The sequence below is a fragment of the Maylandia zebra genome, linkage group LG1 (assembly GCF_041146795.1).
Source record: "Maylandia zebra isolate NMK-2024a linkage group LG1, Mzebra_GT3a, whole genome shotgun sequence".
Taxonomy (NCBI): domain Eukaryota; kingdom Metazoa; phylum Chordata; class Actinopteri; order Cichliformes; family Cichlidae; genus Maylandia; species Maylandia zebra.
The window spans coordinates 23,063,850-23,082,918 of NC_135167.1; the positions used below are offsets into that span (position 1 = coordinate 23,063,850).

Sequence of the window (19,069 nt, forward strand, 5' to 3'; positions counted from 1 at the left end):
CCATGATTGAAATATCGCGAGATGATGTGCCGGAAGTTAACACCGCGTGGGTTTGTGTAACATGTTAGGAAATACATTCAATGCCCTTTATTGCGAAGGCAAAACTGCGTCTATGGCGGGATTGAAGGTAACGTCAGAGACCGTGGACAACAGAGTTTGTCTGGCAGGGTTTCAGCGTCGCAGCGATACTTGTGCTCCTGTTTGCTAGCTCGTTTTCTCTGCCTGAAAGTAATATTACTGTAAAACAGTAACGTCTCTTCTCGTTTTACTGCGTAAACACAAGCATGCAATGAATGAGTTGTTATTGGGTTTATTTGCATTTACTCTAAGAAAGCTGAACAAAGTCTGCTGTTTAAGTTTTTTAATGCGTATCTTGCATCTACTACTGACAGGGACCAAACCTGACCTCAAAAAGTAAAACTAATTTTTTTATTTTTTTATTTTTTACTAATAATACTTTATTTTTTGTCCATTTGAAATGCATTTTCGTATTAAAACACACATGAGTGAGGTATGTGTTTGATACCACACATACTTTTATTTGTATTGTGTCTGTTTATTCAACCCCAGATTGTGTCATTGTAAACAGAGTGAGTAGTCGTATTGAACTCTTAGCAGTCTGGTCACATGATGTTTATCACCGTTCAACAGAAAAAGTTAAAAGAAGCCGTGAAGGTCATCAGCTCAGGTAGCCTCCTGTTCGCTTCCTACCTCACTGTGACTGGAGATGAGCGTTTCTATGCCAACCAGCTAATGCCCCTGCTGCAGAGGATTGTGGGGCCTGAGACAGCCCATGTGCTGGCAGTGAAGATGATAGGTTTGGGTCTGGTACCTCTGAACCGTTACCAGGACCCTGCGTCATTGGTAAGCATGTCACAGGGCTGTCTCCTCAGTGGGTTGCATGCGCTTCTGGACTTCTCTAAGGGTTTGTTCTGTTTGTCTGCAGGAAGTCAACGTCCTTGGGTTAAAGTTCAAAAACCCGATTGGGATTGCGGCCGGCTTCGACAAGCACGGAGAAGCCGTTGATGGCTTGTACAAACTGGGCTTTGGCTTTGTTGAGGTGGGGACAGTTACTCCCAAACCTCAGGAGGGGAACCCGAAGCCACGCGTGTTTCGCCTCACTGCAGATAATGCAATAATCAACAGGTGAGGTTGGAAGTGCTGCACCACAGTTGGTGCTTTAAAAGGCCTGTTTTATGTCTTTAGGTTGACATACTTAGCTGAAAGTAAAAAGTGATGGCTCATGGTTCTGTGTGTGTTTTATGTCTAATAACCTTATCTTTAGTTGTAAATAGTCTGTAATCGACAGGATTTATGAAGGAGTTTTACAATTTTTTGGATGAACATCTTTGTAGAACTGTTAAGTTTGTTAAGTTCTATTTGTTGTCATTCCTGATGCCCTTTTGGCTGGATTGCTCTTGAAAAAGAGATTTTAAATCTCAGTGAGACTTAATAAATAAAGAATATATTAAATCTCTTTGCCGAGCACTGATTGCAGCTTTTATCTTGTGACAGAAATGTCCTTTGTTGTTCGAAATGACAACATGTCGTTCATGAGCGATATGAGAGATCATTTGCAACTGTTTAAACACAGACAACACTGCCACTGAGGTTGTGGGCAGTATTCTCCTGAATGGTAGGTGTCGTAAATTGTCCAAAACCGCAGCATCAGTGTTGGTGTGTGACGTCACTTTTGGCGTGCGCTTACGACAATGATGACGACAACAGGTGTTGTGTTTTTGATGCTGTTTTTGGCCAGTCGTGTACCTCACCACAGCCATGTCGAAGACACGAGTGTATGCTCATGTTGGTTTTTACCGTCATGTCAGTGAGTTTCCCAAATTATTCAGAGGGCAATGATGCAACAGCTAGGAAAGAGAAAATCTTTTCTCTGCTTTTTTGACTTACATTAGTGCTGATGCTGAGGTTTTGTCTGTGTAGTGACACCTGTCATTCAGGACGATACAGCAGCAAGTATAGGACACTCAGCGCCAATATAAATAATATCACTGGCTTGTAAGTAACCTGTCGAACTCTTATGTAAATGCACATCACACTGACATCAGAGGTGGGAAGTAACAAAGTGCAAATACTTAAGTAGAATTTTCAGGTACCTGTACTGTACTTGAGTATTTATTTTTCAGACAACTTACAGCTTATGTGTAATTTGAATCACATATTGGATCTGTATTTGATGTGTTTTGCAGTAATTTGGTGAATTAAAGGTCTGTGTTGGACTGGGCCACAGTGGTGCTCATGCTCACATTTAGGTTACATAGCAGAGATTAAATTGCATTTACAATGAGGATACTTACATTAATTCACTGAATGAATTAAGCGAAGAAAGTCTGTACTTTTGCCACATCTGCTGTTCATATCCTTTAGTGCAGCGGTCCCCAACCTTTTTTGCGCCACAGACCGGTTTATGCCCGACAATATTTTCACGGACCGGCCTTTAAGGTGTCTCGGATAAATACAACAAAATAAAACTAGTACCGGTACCGAAAAAAAGAAGATTTATTCATAACACATGTGAAAAGACCCAGGAAAACCGAGTTAACAATAAAAACGATAACAAAATAATGCTGAAAACCGATAAAAACCCTGAAAACCATGCATTTCACACCCGAGCCTCAACTCTCGCGGCCCGGTGCCAAACGACTCACTGACCGGTACCGGTCCGAGGCCCAGGGGTTGAGGACCGCTGCTTTAGTGCATTTGCCAGCCTAATCCGGAAGCAGAGGATGTTTGCTTGTAGAAAATACTAGAAAGGTAGAATGATGTCAAAAAGTAAGCCAGATATTAGTTATACTGATACTTGCACTGGATGTTTGCAGGTCTGAGCATATACAACAAACAAGCATTAGTAATTCATCACTGGATTTTTTTGCATTAAATTACATGTTTCTGAGATGATTATAGGTTTTTCTTACATAGGTAGAGATTTCATGCACTCATGATTTCAAAGATGTTTAATATGATGTCGAAATGTCAAAGGTCAGCTTGACTGTCACATTATCATGTCTTGTACAAAATTACGTGCCATAACAAACCTATAGTTTTTTGACTGTATGTGACATTTGGTCAGTTAATTACATTCTTTACTAAACAGGGTGTGTGGTGTGTGTGTGTGTGTGTGTGTGTGTGTGTGTGTGTGTGTGTGTGTGTGTGTGTGTGTGTGTGTGTGTGTGTGTGTGTGGACAGACATGATTTTAACCCTCTCCAGGCAGACGTTGCAGATTTGCAACAGTTAAGAACTGACAACCTGATTACCCCACATACTTATTTTATGAGTTTCTTTTACTCAGAAGTACCACTGCAGGACTTGGTTGTGCATTAGCAACAAAAAACTTAATTTGGGCCTGAGAGGGTTAAGCTTCAGTTTGTCTGTTGGTACGTGCATAGAGTTTAAGCCAATGTTTTAACAGGGTTTTTTTTACCCCCTCTGTGTGTAGATATGGATTCAACAGCTGTGGTCTGGCAGAAGTACACACGAGGCTGAAGGCCAGAGAAGAAAGGCAGCAAGGGCGAAGTAAAGGTTAGCAGATTCTCTTTGTATTCTCTGAAGTACTGTAAATGTGGCACCAGAGATTACATAGTTCACTTTCATTTAGATCTTACATACTTTTGTTTTTTTGGTGGCTTGAGATGTGGGATGTCAGCATTAAATTATGTATAAGGTTAAATATGTTTTTAATGATCTTGACCTTTCCTCATCTTGTATTTTAATCACGCCTGCATACTTACTTAAATCTCATTTAGCACGTCAGCAGCTTGTGCCCCAGTTGAGTCATGTGCCTGATGATGCAACCTGTGTCTGTGTTTTCTGAACTTTCCTGTTTGTGTGTGTGTGCATGTTTGTTTATAGCTGGCCTTCCCCTCGGCATCAACCTGGGGAAGAACAAGCTGTCACAGGATGCGGGGACAGATTATCTGGAGGGCGTGAAAGTGCTGGGCCCGCTGGCCGACTACCTGGTGGTCAACGTTAGCAGCCCTAATACACCAGGTCTCCGGGATCTACAGGGCAAGGCTGAGCTTCGCCAGCTTCTGCACACAGTAGGACTACAGAAGTGATAATTGAATTGCAAACACTGAGAAGCACAAACAAATCCTCACCGGCATATTGGTGCAGTGATTAATGGACGCATGCCATGTAATACAGTTTATAAGACAATAACATTTGTAAGAAGCAGTTCTAACAAGCCTGAAGTTGATAATTTGGTATGATCACCTCTATTCTTCAACATAACCTGTCTATCTTTACTAACCTGTAGACTACACTCTTGAAAAGTGACGATGAGGATGCTATTCAAGGCTGAAGTTATAATCCACAACCTCACTGCTAGATGCCACTAGGTCATATGTGCTGCTCTTTTGACGTAACAGTTTGTAGTTTTTTGTAACTTGAACACAATGCTTTGAATCTGACCTGTAGCCATGTGCTAATTTTGCCTTTGTGTACTGAAAAATGGTTTCAACAGTGATTTGTTCAGCTGATATTTGTATAATCGATAGTATTTCTCCCGTGTTGGTTTTGCTTTAACTTCTACAGCTTCCCCAGCTGTAGTATTTCCCCCCCACACCCACCACCACCCTCCTCCACCCACACCCCTCCAGTGAGAAGCAAATGTTGTTTTCCCTTGCAGCAAAAGGGGAAAATAAGTCAAGGACAGGGTTAATGAATGTCACAGAACTGCGACATCTGTGATAAAAGCTTCATGCCCCATCAGCACCAATTTGAGTACTCATTGGCTTTACTGGTTCAGATTGGGTAGTGATGGGTAATAATGGAATTTAAAAAAAGGCATTTTTATAAACTCCCCGTTAGGTTGACTGAAAATAATTAGAAAGCCATTCAAGTGGATTTGATGGGTATATGTTAGGTATTCAATGTAATAAAATCTGTAGCTCCAAAGTCTCTTTTCTGTACATCAGTTCTTGAACCATAGGCTGTATTTTTAGCCCTTCCTATTTCCAAGGCTTTAGATCTTATGCCACAGTAAACCATCTTTCTAACTAGTCTCTCTACCTCATCACTTGCACTATCTGCTCAGGTGCAGAAAGAACGTGATGCCCTGCAGGAACAGCGTAAACCTCCCGTCCTGGTGAAGATTGCTCCTGACCTAACTGCCCAAGACAAACAAGACATTGCTGATGTCGTCACTGAGGTGGGAATCATTGTTATGTCTAAAGTAAAACATGCTTTATCTAAAAACTAAAAAAAAAAAACAGCCTTAACTCTGCGTAAAGCTTCACATGGCTCCCTTCCTCCTCTGTGCTCGGGTAACCTTGTCACTACTTCAGTAGGTTTTTGTGCTCATTGGAGCGGTGAGGAGTTGCACTTTAGTAGATGTGACATTGAGGACGGAACAGAAAGCGAATCACACTTTGTCTCTTTCTTTGTCACTGAGTATTTCACATCAGAGGTCACTCGCATACATACATCAGTTCTGCTGCTGTAGGTGCCGCCACCTGTGACACCTACTTTCTATCTCCGCTTATGCTCTGTGTTTCCAGCTGGGAGTGGATGGTTTAATGGTGTCTAACACCACTGTGTCAAGGCCAGAGACACTTCAGGACCCAAATAAGTCTGAGGTTGGAGGGCTGAGTGGAGAACCTCTCAGAGACCTCTCTACTACAACTGTCAGAGAGATGTACAACCTCACCAAAGGTACGGAGTTATGTCCATCTCCCTCAGTATCGACTGTGCATATAAAGTAAATTTCCTGTATGTTGTTATTATTGTAGGTAAAATACCAATTATTGGGATTGGCGGTGTTGCTAGTGGGCAGGATGCAATGGATAAGATCCGTGCTGGTGCATCATTGGTTCAGCTCTACACTGCTTTGACCTATCAGGGTCCACCTGTAGTGATAAAGATAAAGCGAGAACTGGAACAGCTTCTTAAGTGAGTATGAAAATAACCATTAAGGCCGAGTTCTCAAGTGAAAGGTTTAAGAATTTTTCTGGTGTTTTTAATAGTTTATTTTAAGAGTTGTTCTTGTTTAGGACACATTTTTCTTAGAACTATTGGATGTTGTTCCTACTGTTTATAAATTTTAATTTTAGTGTAGGGACACAAGAATTGTGACTGTCTGGGCTGATATGCAAGCTTGTAGAAACAGAATAGAGGCTTCAAGTACAACTTCACTTAGTTTGAAGGTGAACATAGAAGGAAAAATAAAAAATCTGAAGATGTTAAAGCTCCAGGAATGGTTGTAGTATGAAGAAACACAAACTTGTGTGTTCTGTATTAACACCAATGAAGATTGTATTCATACTATAAGTTTTGCTAAAGGTTTAAACTCTTTAGCCAATATCCATGTTGAAATAAGAGTTTGGCGATACTTTATCGTTCACTCCTCCCTGTGTGTTTTAAAACCTCTTCATCCCCCCCCTTTTTTAAAGCCAGTGTAAAGGTGTGTTAACATGATAACAGACATACAGCAGCCAGTAGATGACATCTTTTTTTGCCCACTAACTACTCTACTATGTAGCCAGGCTGATGTGATATACCGATATTTAGCTGCTAGGTCGGAGGATCCTTATTTATATATGATTGTTTAAAGTCTGAGACAGCAGCAATCACCAGCCCCCAAAAACTTCCCTTTCATTGCATTTTCAGAAGAACTTTTGTACATGCATACAGCAACCATTTAACCAGACTGTATCACTCCTCAGTTTTATCAGTACCTTTGTTGGCACACCTCAGCAAGGCATGAAACAGCTGTGCCTAAAATCTTATGTTATTACGGGATACAAATTTGGAGCACAAGCTTCCATCAGTTTATTCCGGTCCTTTTGCTTCTCAGGACAAATACTTATAACCTACGCTGCTGTGTCTGCTTCCACAGAGATCAGGGTTTCAGCAGTGTGTCCGAGGCAGTTGGAGCTGATCACAGGCAGAGCAGATGAGTCGACTCCTAAGCAGAGCCCACATCGGGAGATGGGGGATTGCTAACGTAGCCAGCCGTGGCTCCTGAACTGGGGTGAATCCGGAGTATTTATTATCCGTCCATCTTAATTTCCAGGGTGGAGTACACATTATGGTCTGAAATCACAGTAAAAACCAGTAAGTGAGTAATGATCAGTGTTTTATGTTGTCGTAAGTATTAAGAACCTGAGATCTGTACCTTGATTTCAGACATTCAGACTTTGTTACAGTGTAACAGCAGTTGGTGTTTCTCACATGCAGGCCTAAACCTTTCAAGCCCCACAACTGATTTTTAATGATGCAAACTTTTCTTCAGTGTGAAGAAAATCATTGTTTGTGATGCAGAGTATATGACCTTGAAACATATTTGTAATGGTATTGTGTGAAAATAAAATCAAAGACTTTAAAGGCTCAGATACCATCAAGTCATTTATTTTGCTCTGAAACATCACAGGAGCATCCTTGAAGGACTTGAACTGTTTCATGGTGGAGCTTCAAGTTACAAAGAAGAATGCCCTGAACCTGACAACATGCACCAAGTAAAACGGATAGTTTTGTTATTCATTTCCCTGCTCAGAGAATGTCGTGATTTTACTTCTAAGTGCAAAACTAAAATATTCAGTAACCAATGAGCCACAAAGGCCAGTATTCAGGAATTGCTGGGCTGATAAATTTTCAGAGCGCTTGTTTTGTTCTGGTGTATTCTGAATATGTGCTTTGAAACGTTTGCAGGTGACGCATTAGAAAGATTCTAGACTTATTTCTGATTCAGTGTGTAAAACGTACCTTTTTCACTTCAAAGATCAAAACCCAACTTGTGTTCTGAAAGGTAACCACTACTGAAAGCCCATGTTTATCACTATCCAGAGGATTCAATAAGCTGAATGTGTTGACTTCTCATGCTAACAAAAATGAAGTTTTACGTCATCTTAGAATCTGTTTTCAGTGCTGTGATGCTCCTCAAAGAATAAACATCTTTCAGTTTCCTTTAACAGCCTGCCTTTAGCCTTCAAGTAGATTAAATACATCACTACATTTTGCTGTGTGTGTGTGTGTGTGTGTGTGTGTGTGTGTGTGTGTGTGTGTGTGTGTGTGTGTGTGTGTGTGTGTGTGTGTGTGTGTGAGTGATGGGGATTGGAACTGACTTAATAAATTGTTTTGGCATGTTTTATATAAATGTGGAGATATAAAGGTCTTAATAATGGAATAATTCATGTGGAGTAGAAAAAAATGAAGGTGCAGCAACAACATAAAAGGTTCACTCTAGGAGGAACTGTGCATATATGTTCTATTATAGATCCATACATGAAGTGTTTCTTGTGATTGAAGTAGTTTCAGACATGAAAGGACTCTGAGTTTTCTGTGTTCTTGACAGCAACGCATGAAGCCCTTAAGTCATGCTCCTCTCAGCTGGACTCCCACTCCTCTCTGTTCTATTAGCGGTGTTGCATCATGGCCTCCCATTGGTGTCGGCTGCTGCTTTTATAGTTATTATTGGATTTCTCACTTATTGACACTTTGAGACGCCTTTCTATCCCGTCACAGTACTGCCTGTTAATCCCAGAATAGACGGCGGTCATTAGGTACAACCAGTGAAGCCAGAGAATCTGTGAGGATCAGCTGTGAGCTGCCAAGCGCCACCTCCTTCCTTTCCTGAGGCTACTCTAGGTCCAGACTGGGTTTTATCCCATGTGTGGTGTTAGAGGGGCAGGAGAGGCGAATCCTAGCCTCCAGACAAGCAAAACTAAAACTGAGGGCCACTTACATGTACTCTTATAACTTTGATTGTAGCCAGGAGGCAGCACTTATCTGTCCCTGAGATGGTGTTTGTGCTGCGTTTTTTTTAAATCTGAACACTAATAGGAAAGGCCAGGTACATCATCTTCAGCAAGGATTAACCAAATATTGTCTTTTGTAGATAGTGTTGTACACAAGGCCAATATGTGGATGTAGAGCGGAAGCATTTTTTTCTTCTACTCAATACTGCATGGATCGTACTATTCTCCGTGGAGGGCATGTCCTTGTAATAGGACAGCGAGGGAAAAAAGAAAATTGCTGAATGAAAAAACAGTCAATTAGCACAAAGCGCTCATTCAGTCTTAAAATCTGTCTGCAAAAACGTTTAAAGCTCTGCTAATGCGGTAGGAAGCGTGGAAGAAGAGTTCCAAGGTTTATAATTTTGTGAAATTTCAGGGTTGCAGCTTTTTTTCACTGGTGTAGAAAGCAAATCATTGTTTTTGAATGAAGTGCCTAAATGTCAGATAATTATGAAAAATGCTCCAGAGCACAAAGTAGTTTTCACAAATTGGCTGTTTTACATGATTTGATCAAACCCAAAAGCAGCTAGCTGTGTGTAAAATGGCTAAATGTCACACGAGAAAAAAATGTCATTACAAAAAATGTTTTATGAACTGTTAAACGAGTTGCTTGAAACTTTTGTACAGGTTGGAATGGTCCCCAAAGATGATGGTGCCGGCTTTTATCACTATTTCTCCAGCATCATTGTGACGTTTTGGTAAATGTCTCAAGTGTAGTAAACATTCAACTTCTACACATCGGGCTGATTGTCATTAACATCTGTGTGCTCAGAGTTGCTCAGATCTGCTGTAATGCTTCGTTACATAGATTCAACAAGCTCCCTCAGAGATTTTGTTCCACACTGGTGTGACTGGATCACACAGTTGCTGCAGATCTGTTAGCGGCATATCAGTGATACAAGTCTGCCATGGCATAACATCCCAAATTTGCTTTATTGGACTGAGATCTGGTGACTTTGGAGGTCATTTGAGTGAAGTGAACTCATAGTCATGTTAAAGAAACCAGTTTGAAGTGATTTGAGCTTGGTGACATGGTGTTTTATCCTTCTGGAAGTGGCCATCTAATGTTGAATACACATAAAGGAATAAACATGGTCAACAAATAAGGAACATGTTCTTCTCAAATCCTGCTGGTGATGTAATCTCAGTTGGATATTTGTATTGACATATTTTTAAGCTGAGCGTGACTTATCAAAGTTACATTTGCTGAAAGATTCACTGAAGGTTTACACATTTTATAGATATTAGTTGTTTATTATCTTTTGGCTAGTTTATTACCTTGTTAAATCATGCGCGTGTTGTTACATTGGTAGTCAACCCAGTCACAAGAGTATTTTCTAGAATATATATCTTTCAAATGAACAGAGACCAAATTAGCACTTATAGTACCAGTCATTTATGTTTTAGAGAAAAAGTAGAGTTAAAATCATTGCTGATTTTATCCACATCCACCGACTGAATTGAAATGAGTGCCTTTAATCTTAATATAAATATTAAAAATGAGTATTAGTATGTTGTAGGATGGTGTCTGATTCAGGAAAAGTCTCTGACCTATGTTATCCGCAGTATTTATTCATTACGCAGTTCTCGGTATAGGAAACATCTTTTTTGATGTCCACAGTGGGCACCAGCATTACCACACCCTCCTCGTCTTTCATACATCATTGCATTTCATGCAAACAAGAGCTTTGTAGAAAGATTGTTTCCAGGATTTTTACTTTTTTTGTTTTTATGGTGTGCCACAGGAGAAAATGCATATAAATACCAAATAAATGAACAATCAGACACTGCTGAGGAACATCTGCAAGGTGATGGAGATAAGAATTCCAATTTAGTGTAATTGGATACAAAACACATGTATTAAAAGAAGGGTGGAAAAGGAAGATGGTGGCGTGAGCACTTTAAGAACTTTGTTCATTTTGAACTTGAATGCTCCATGTTCGCACTGCAGCGTGACTGAAGAATAAAGACAAGTGTCCTTCTGCAGATGGCTGTTATGAAAGCTGGTGAAGCCTCTGGCTACAGGAAGTCACAGGTGTGGTGGAGGCAGAGAGAGCTATAAATCACACACCACCCTGCCCAAACCGATTACAGCTGATGGGAGGGTGTCTATACATACAAAAAAAAAAAAAAAACAACCCTAGAGAGGCAGGAGGGAGATACAGCCCTGTTAGATGATCTAATTTGCATGAAATGTATGTTATATGGGTGCTCTTTGCTTTGTACTACCAAAGTTATTTTGACACAGGTTTAGTATTTTTATATAAATATTATAGCCTGGAAAATGCCTTACAATAGCTTGCAATCAGCAGCAGTTCGACTTGAAAGTGTTATCATGCCAATATATGCCTATATATGCCTATATATGCCTATATATGCCTATATATATATATATATATATATATATATATATATATATATATATATATATATACACATATATACAAAATCCCCACTCGCCCCTGCGGGCGGTCTCTCCTTTAAGCTTGGGTCCTTTACCAGAGGCCTGGGAGCTTCAGGGTGCTGCGCAGTATCTTAGCTGTTCCCAGGACTGCGCTCTTCTGGACAGAGATCTCAGATGTTGTTCCCGGGATCTGCTGGAGCCACTCGCCTAGCTTGGGAGTCACCGCACCTAGTGCTCTGATTACCACTGGGACCACCGTTACCTTCACCCTCCACATCCTCTCGAGCTCTTCTCTGAGCCCTTGGTATTTCTCAAGCTTCTCGTGTTCCTTCTTTCTGATGATGCTGTCATTGGGAACCGCTACATCGATCACTACGGCGGTCTTCTTCTGTTTGTCTACCACCACTATGTCCGGTTGGTTAGCCACCACGATTTTGTCCGTCTGTATGTGGAAGTCCCACAGGATCTTAGCTCGGTCATTCTCCATCACCCTTTGGGGCGTCTCCCATTTTGACCTTGGTACTTCCAGGCCATATTTAGTACAGATGTTTCTCTATACTATGCCGGCCACTTGTTTATGGCGTTCCATGTATGCCTTGCCTGCTAGCATCTTGCACCCTGCTGTTATGTGCTGGATTGTTTCAGGGGCATCTTTACACAGCCTGCACCTGGGGTCTTGCCTGGTGTGATAGACCCCAGCCTCTATGGATCTTGTACTCAGAGCTTGTTCTTGTGCTGCCATGATTAGTGCCTCTGTGCTGTCTTTCAGTCCAGCTTTGTCCAGCCACTGGTAGGATTTCTGGATATCAGCCACCCCCTCTGTATATATATGTGTGTGTGTGTATATATATATATATATATATATATATATATATATATATATATATATATTATCTGTGCCACAACTTTAATAGCACCAACCATTCCCATGTTATTACGGTGTTTCCATATAAATGGCCCACCCTGTATATTGTAATGATTCTGGGACTTTTGACCCAGTGTTTTGTGTTTTCTATTATTGTGATGTATTTTGGTTCTGGTTTTCTATTTCTCTGGGTTTTGGTTCTGTTCTTCGTCAGTTTAGTGTTTAGTCTTTTCTGCCTGTGTATTCCTGTGCCATGTCCGCATTTCTTAGTCTGTCTTTGCATGTGTGAGTTCCTGTTTTATTTTGTAAGTCTGTGTCTCTCATCAGTGTTTCTAGTTTCACTTCCCTTCTCTCATTATGTCCAATTATTCCCAGCCGTGCCTCCCTCCTGTTTCCCATTCCCTGATTGCCCTGTGTGTATTTAAGCCCTGTGTTTTCTTGTGTGGGTTGCTGGTTCATCTGCGTATCTTCTTCCGTTGTCTCTCCCTGCATCTCCCTGCATCTCCGTGTATCTACGTGTATCTACGTGTATCTACGTGTATCTACGTGTGTGTCTCTAGGTTTCTGGTTTGTTTTCCATGCTTAGTTTTTCCCAGTTTAGGTTTTACTGAGTTCTGTTTATGCCACCCTCGCCTTTTTGTATATTCACCCTCCATTAATAAAGCTCCCTCACTTCAATAATGTCTGCATCCTGGGTGCTTTAATAATTTACACACAGCTTGCCCCGCAATCCGGCAACAGTGGTCCCTGTGGTAATTGGAGCACTAGGTGCAGTGACTCCCAAGCTAGGCAAATGGCTTCAGCAGATCCCATGAACAACATCGGAGATCTCTGTCCAGAAGAGCACAGTCCTAGGAACAGCTAAGATACTGTGCAGCACCCTCAAGCTCCCAGGGCTTGGTAGATGCCAGGAGAACTTGTCTGACTGTGTTTGGTGGAGGGGAGATTATGGTGTTGGGGTGTTTTCCAGGAGCTGGGCTCGGCCTCTTAGTTACACTGAAACTCTTAATGCTTCAGCATACCAAAACATTTTCCAAAATGTTTTGGTATGCTGTTTGGTTGAGTTGGGGATCCCCAACTCAACCAAACAGAACACCTTTGGGAGGAATTAGAGCAGAAATTGTGAGCCAGACCTTCTCTTTCAACATAAATTACTGACCTCATGAATGTGCTTCTGGAAGAATGGTCAGAAATTCCCAGAAACACACTCCTAAACCTTGATATGGTTATAGCTGCAAAAGGTGAATTCAGATAATCCTGCTGCAATACAGTACATATATTGCTGCAATCTAAATAGAGTTAATTTGTTTACATTTCCTATTAATGACTGGTTCAATACACACAGAATATTGAAAGTATTAGGCAAAAGAGCAAATGACCCTGTTCCAATTTTTCCTAGCTTGTGTGACTTTTCTGCTTCTATTTTTAATCTTGTCCTACAGTTGGTTTACATAACTCCCACTTCCAAAACAGTAAGTAAACAGCCACTCTCTCTCAGCCATGCTGTATAGCCATATGGGACTTCAGTTCTCATTAGCCCAGGACAGCATAAAACAAGCTGGCTGAAAGGCATCAGAGATAACTGCCATTCAGTAAATACGCACACTAGGTGCACTGGAATCAATCAAAGTGAGAGATAGAGAAACTAACGGCAGTGTTTTATTGCAGTGTAACTAATAAAATTTCTATTTTTAAGCAGATGCGAACAATGATTAATATTTAAAAGGCATGAAACTTTTGAAGTTCATAGTGTACTTTTCACTTGAAAACTGATCACGTCATGAGCAGCAGATGTTGTCTTTTCATCGCACCTTTTTCAAACAGGGTAAAATCTCTGTGTTAAATATTACAGGGCACCCTCTCTGCACGAGGACAGGCTGCAGTGACAGGAACACTCAAGTTAAGTGCACTAGTGAGCTCACTGAGGAGACTGGATGAACTGTGCAGGTTTGTGTATTTATAGCTGACAACATAAGCGGGGAGTCCAGGAAGACTAAAGGTCTGTGCATACGTGCGCTGGCAGGTCAGCTCACCGGGGCCACGCTGTGATTATGGATGAATAATCTAGCTGACATATCAGCATGATGTGTGACTGAGCAGCATGGATGGGTGGTGATGGCGCTGGGGTTTTGTTTGGGCTCTTAAAGGATATTTTGCTCTTTTTGACCCTGCATGAATGATTACTTTAATAATGCCAACCTTACACTTTTCCAATTCTCCCTTCAAGCTGTATGCAGCACTTCACAAACATCACCAATAAACCAGTAAACAGGGAAGCTGTTCACTTTCCAGAGTATGTAAATTACATATGAGAGATGATCGGGATAAGGACCAATTATCTCTCTGCAGCTGAGTGAATAGTTGAACTCCCAAACGTCACTATAGCAGTCTCCATGATAAGTGTACAGCCAGGTCTTCAGAATATTAACAGACCAGGTCAGGGACACGCTGACAGACAGTGGTGCATTGAACACCTTGCTGCAGGAAACTTTCTCACATGACTTTAACTGCTGCAAAGCATAGAGGGATACAGAGATGAGGGCAGTCCCAGTTGTTTTGTATCATCTTACAGATTAGTTTAATTCATGTGAACCCAGAGTGGACAGTGGCTTGCTGTTGCCCCTGCTGGATTAAGCACCGCTCCCACGCCCCCCTTCCATGTCACCCCTCTCAGCCATCTCTGCCTTTGCCCTTTCCTCTGTTGAGCCAAAAACAGACACCAGCCACAGGTGGTCTCTGTGCTTTATTGGTTCTGACACACATCTCTTGCCCTAAGAGCTTAGAGAGACAATTAAAAATTCATTAGGACACTGAAACGAGAGAGGGGGCAAAAATAAATAAATAAAAGAAACGGGACAAACAAAAATATATAACCTTGCTGTGGCTCTAAAGATCTCTGACCTACCATTTACAATATGTCTCGCTGGCGGTATTATTGTGCACGTCTGTGTGTGGTTTCGTTGTAGTGTAACTATAGAGATACAGCGCTTGTCTAAAACAAAAAAGAAGGTTGCCCTGGTGCTGCCCTTAGAGTCACGGGGGAAACGGACATTTTCTTTAATCTCTACTTTGTTGTTTCAAGCCGTTGATTAAAGTCTCTTCTGTGTTTAAGCAGTTCGTTTCTCACTTCTTCAGTCCATCAAAACAAAGGTGGGGATTATGTCTCAAGTACACTATCGTCAGACATTTGAACACATTTAAATGATTCTGAATAACAAATATTTCCCTCATGTTTTTTTCTTTTACTTGCAAATTAGCCTTTACTGTCACTCTATAGCTTTTTTTTTAATAAGGAACTGAATTTGTTTTTCTCCTTGACGTATCCTTGTTATAACACACAACACCTTTAAACCTATTCCTCCATGAGTGGTGATTATCAAGCTAGTGAGTCTTGAAGGGCTTCCATAGTCTTTTGTAAGTAATCAAGTAGAAATAAGACCAATGTACTTTTATTTGTTTTTTAAGAAGCATAATTACTGTGTACAGTGTGTTAAAGACATCATGTGGACTTTTAAGCCTACTAGCATGATGTTTTGAAAGATCTAGTTTCCTTTTTATTTGCATGAACACACAAACACTCAGGACTGTGAAGGTCCAGCAAAGACAGTGGAAAAAGAACAAGTAAGCAGCAGACGTTATAGCATAAAATCTTTTGTCAGGGACGATTTTACTATATGAAGAAAAGAAATAGAAAACATATTCAGGTAACAAGTCTTTTCATTGCTGTTGAAAATTAAAATGATATAAACTTATGGTACTGTAAAAAAAAAGTATTTACCCCTCTTCTCCAGTGCTTATGGGTTTTTTTTTTTTTTCATATTTGTCACACTTACACATTTCACATCATTAAACAAATTTTAATTATCCAAACCTACCGAGCCCTGTTTGAAAAATAACCGTCCCTCAGCCTCCCGCTCCTTGTTGACTTATAAATAACAGTAATGTACTAAATTCAGATCCAGATAAATTCACACTGCAGTTCTATCATGTGATTACTTGTCTTACAAAGATTCTGAACGACAGGTGAATAGAAAGAAAAACAAAACAAAACATGAAACGTGACTTTTTCCTCCTGCACACTTCTGCTTCACACATGTCACAATCTGAAGAAACAGGTGACAAATGAAGTCACTGACATCTATCAATCTGGACAGGGTTACAGACTGGCTTTTGGACTACACAAAGCTTGTGTCCACAAAAGGTGAAAACTTGGAACTGTGGGGAACCTGCCCAGGAGTGGCCGGCCCACTGAAATTTTATGAGTTTTGGGAAGCAATGTAAACAATTTAGAAGGTTTGAGTCCCATTAAATCAGACATGTAATTAAAAACAGCATTTCATAAAAATAACATCACACAAACAGTCATGTGTCAATCATAGTGGTGGTAGTATGATGGTCTGCAGCTGCTTTGCCGCTTCAAGATGTGGACTTGCCGTAACTGATGGGATCATGAATTCTGCTGTCTACCAGAAACTCTGTCTGGGAATGAGTTAAACGTGAAAAAATCCTCGAGTGTGGCTGAATTAAAACAGTGCTGCACAGAAGAATGTGTGTGAATGTGTGGATGACTGGATATGTAAAGTGCTTTGGGGTCCTTAGGGACTAGTAAAGCGCTATATAAATACAGGCCATTTACCATTTACCATCAAGAATGGGGCAAAATTCCTCCACAGCGATGTGAAAGGCTCATTGCTGCCAAGGTTGGGAGAGCAGTTACTTTGGATAGCTTTTTCATCTCACTAAATGAAATCATCATTTAAAAAGGGAATTTTGTTTTTACTCAAGTAATCTTTGTCTAATATTAACATTTGTTTCATGAGCTGAAGTATGCAAAAAAAAAAAAAAATAAATCATGAAGGCAAATACTCCACGGCACTGATTTATGTCTGTAAGATTGACTTGACAAGCTGCAATAGTTCAAATATGTCTCAAAATGCCAGATGCAGCTTTAAACATGCCTCGTGCTTTGCAAAAGTGTGACTCACAAAATATAAAAAACAACAACAACAACTATAACAAACCCACCATTAATCCACCTGCAGCAAGTATGAAAGCATGCATGAATGATGCAGTGAGTCAGTGCTCTGCACAATGAACATGATTCACAGGACTGTTGTGAGGGTACAATGTACTGATTAATGAGTCCACAGCAGAAATACAGATCAGATTCATTTATTGTACTGATTATAAATGACATATGAGGCTACTGGCTGCTAGATGCCATTCCAGAGTACATGATTTGTTCTCTCTCTTTATTGTTTCTACCCATTCTCCCGATATCTGTCGGACAGCTTTGCGTTTTTCATCGTTGAACTCAATTACATGAGCAACCAAATGTCAGCTCATTTATCTTGTGGTGGGACTGGTGGTGGAGTAGACTTCTATCATGTCACTACTGATAGAAGTCTACTGCTCTACACTTCCGTCTCCACCCAAATGTCTTCCCACATTACAAGATTGCGCTTTAACCGTGTAAATGTAAAATATAAACTCTGTCCCCATCTACCCAAATGCACACACACGCAAAATACAATTTAGGTCACTCGGTTTTAGGATCCTCTTCTCTAGATGTAAAGATGCGAACTCGGTCTACCTAATTCTGCTTTCTCTCCTGTACACAGTCAAAGAGTCCTCCATGCTAAGTATCCAGGTGTCCCATAGCGTCACTGCCACTCCTTCTTCTTCACATTACATAATGTGACAGCCCTTCAATACTCAAGAGTAACTGTGGAGGTTGTGAATATCATCGCAGTAAACTGAGTGCATTACTGTCACACTGAAACCTATTAAAGTCACAAATGATGTGTTCACAAACACATTTATTGTTACCAAATCTGACGCAGTCACCACTGAGGAATTATGCACTACTCATACAAGTTTATAGTCTCAGTAGTGCAGTAGTAGTAGACAATTTGACCTTTACACTGAGCCCAAGATGATTGAAATGCTTTTGATTTGAAACCTTGCTGTGACAAATTTTTAAACTAGAAGATAATGATAGTTTTTCCTGGAAAATGTTTTTCATTCATTCATCCATTCTGTGAGATCTATGATTTAAATGAGTAGTTTGACAGTTTGCATCCATCCATCCATTCCGCTTATCCTTTTCAGGGTTGCGGGGGGTGCTGGAGCCTATCCCAGCTGTCTTAGGGCGAGAGGGATGGATGGATGGCTGGATGGATGGTTAGTTTGACAGTTTGGTAAGTACATTATTAATCTTCTTACTGAGAACTGAGAAAGGTAAAAATCCCGCAATTTGGTTTAACACAAACACTGGACGGCGGGGCAAACTGCTAAACTGGTCTGTCCAAAGGTAACACAATCCTTCCAGCCCCAATAAAGCTCATCCTAAAAATTATGTACAAATTTTGGGCAAGTTTTTAAAATTTGTGCGACTGTAAATGTTTTATAATATATACAATTGCATGTCTATGGTGTTTAATGGTGTTTGGTGTAAATAAATAAAAATAAAGTGTCTTTGATTTCATTTTTTATGGTTTAACCCTGTCATGCATGAATTATGACAACCTCAATCAGGACTTTTTTTTAAGTGTTTTTATTCATCTTTAGGCATGAAAAGATGAATAAAAATACGTAAGAAAAAATCCTGATTGAGGTTGTCATAATTCATCCATGACAGGGTTAAATAACAATATTTACAATGAAACACGGCATACATCTATAGTAACATTAAACGACCAGAGGGTGGCAGGGTATGGAGTGACACATCAGTGTCCAACGTAGTGGTCTATGTGCAAGTATACCATCAACACTGACACAAATACAAGAAAACAGTCTTTGAATAGCTGCTCACTGTAGCGACCACTATGCGTGAAAGGGTTAAATAAATAAAACATATTAATTGTGAGCTTTATATTTGCTGGCAGGTAAATTCTTATTTTATCTTACGTCGTCGTTTTCTAATATTTTCCCAGCTACATGATTGGCTTATCCTTTTGTCTTTTTTGCAGTTTTAAATCTTTTATCCAAATATGCAATCACAAGCTCCACAGATTCCTCCAGTTCCCTGATTTGGGAGGCTGATTTAT

At 40.4% G+C, this 19,069-nt stretch overlaps 1 protein-coding gene across 1 annotated transcript; it reads left to right on the top strand.

Annotated features, from left to right (window-relative positions):
* dhodh (dihydroorotate dehydrogenase) lies at positions 1 to 7,350 on the top strand. The gene is made up of 9 exons (XM_004543275.3): positions 1 to 127; positions 652 to 864; positions 947 to 1,146; positions 3,456 to 3,538; positions 3,869 to 4,056; positions 5,055 to 5,168; positions 5,518 to 5,671; positions 5,749 to 5,908; positions 6,855 to 7,350. Exons 1-9 carry the CDS (start codon positions 62 to 64, stop codon positions 6,913 to 6,915), a joined length of 1,239 nt encoding a protein of 412 aa, XP_004543332.1. The 5' UTR covers positions 1 to 61; the 3' UTR covers positions 6,916 to 7,350.
* Positions 7,351 to 19,069: the final 11,719 nt, after the last annotated feature.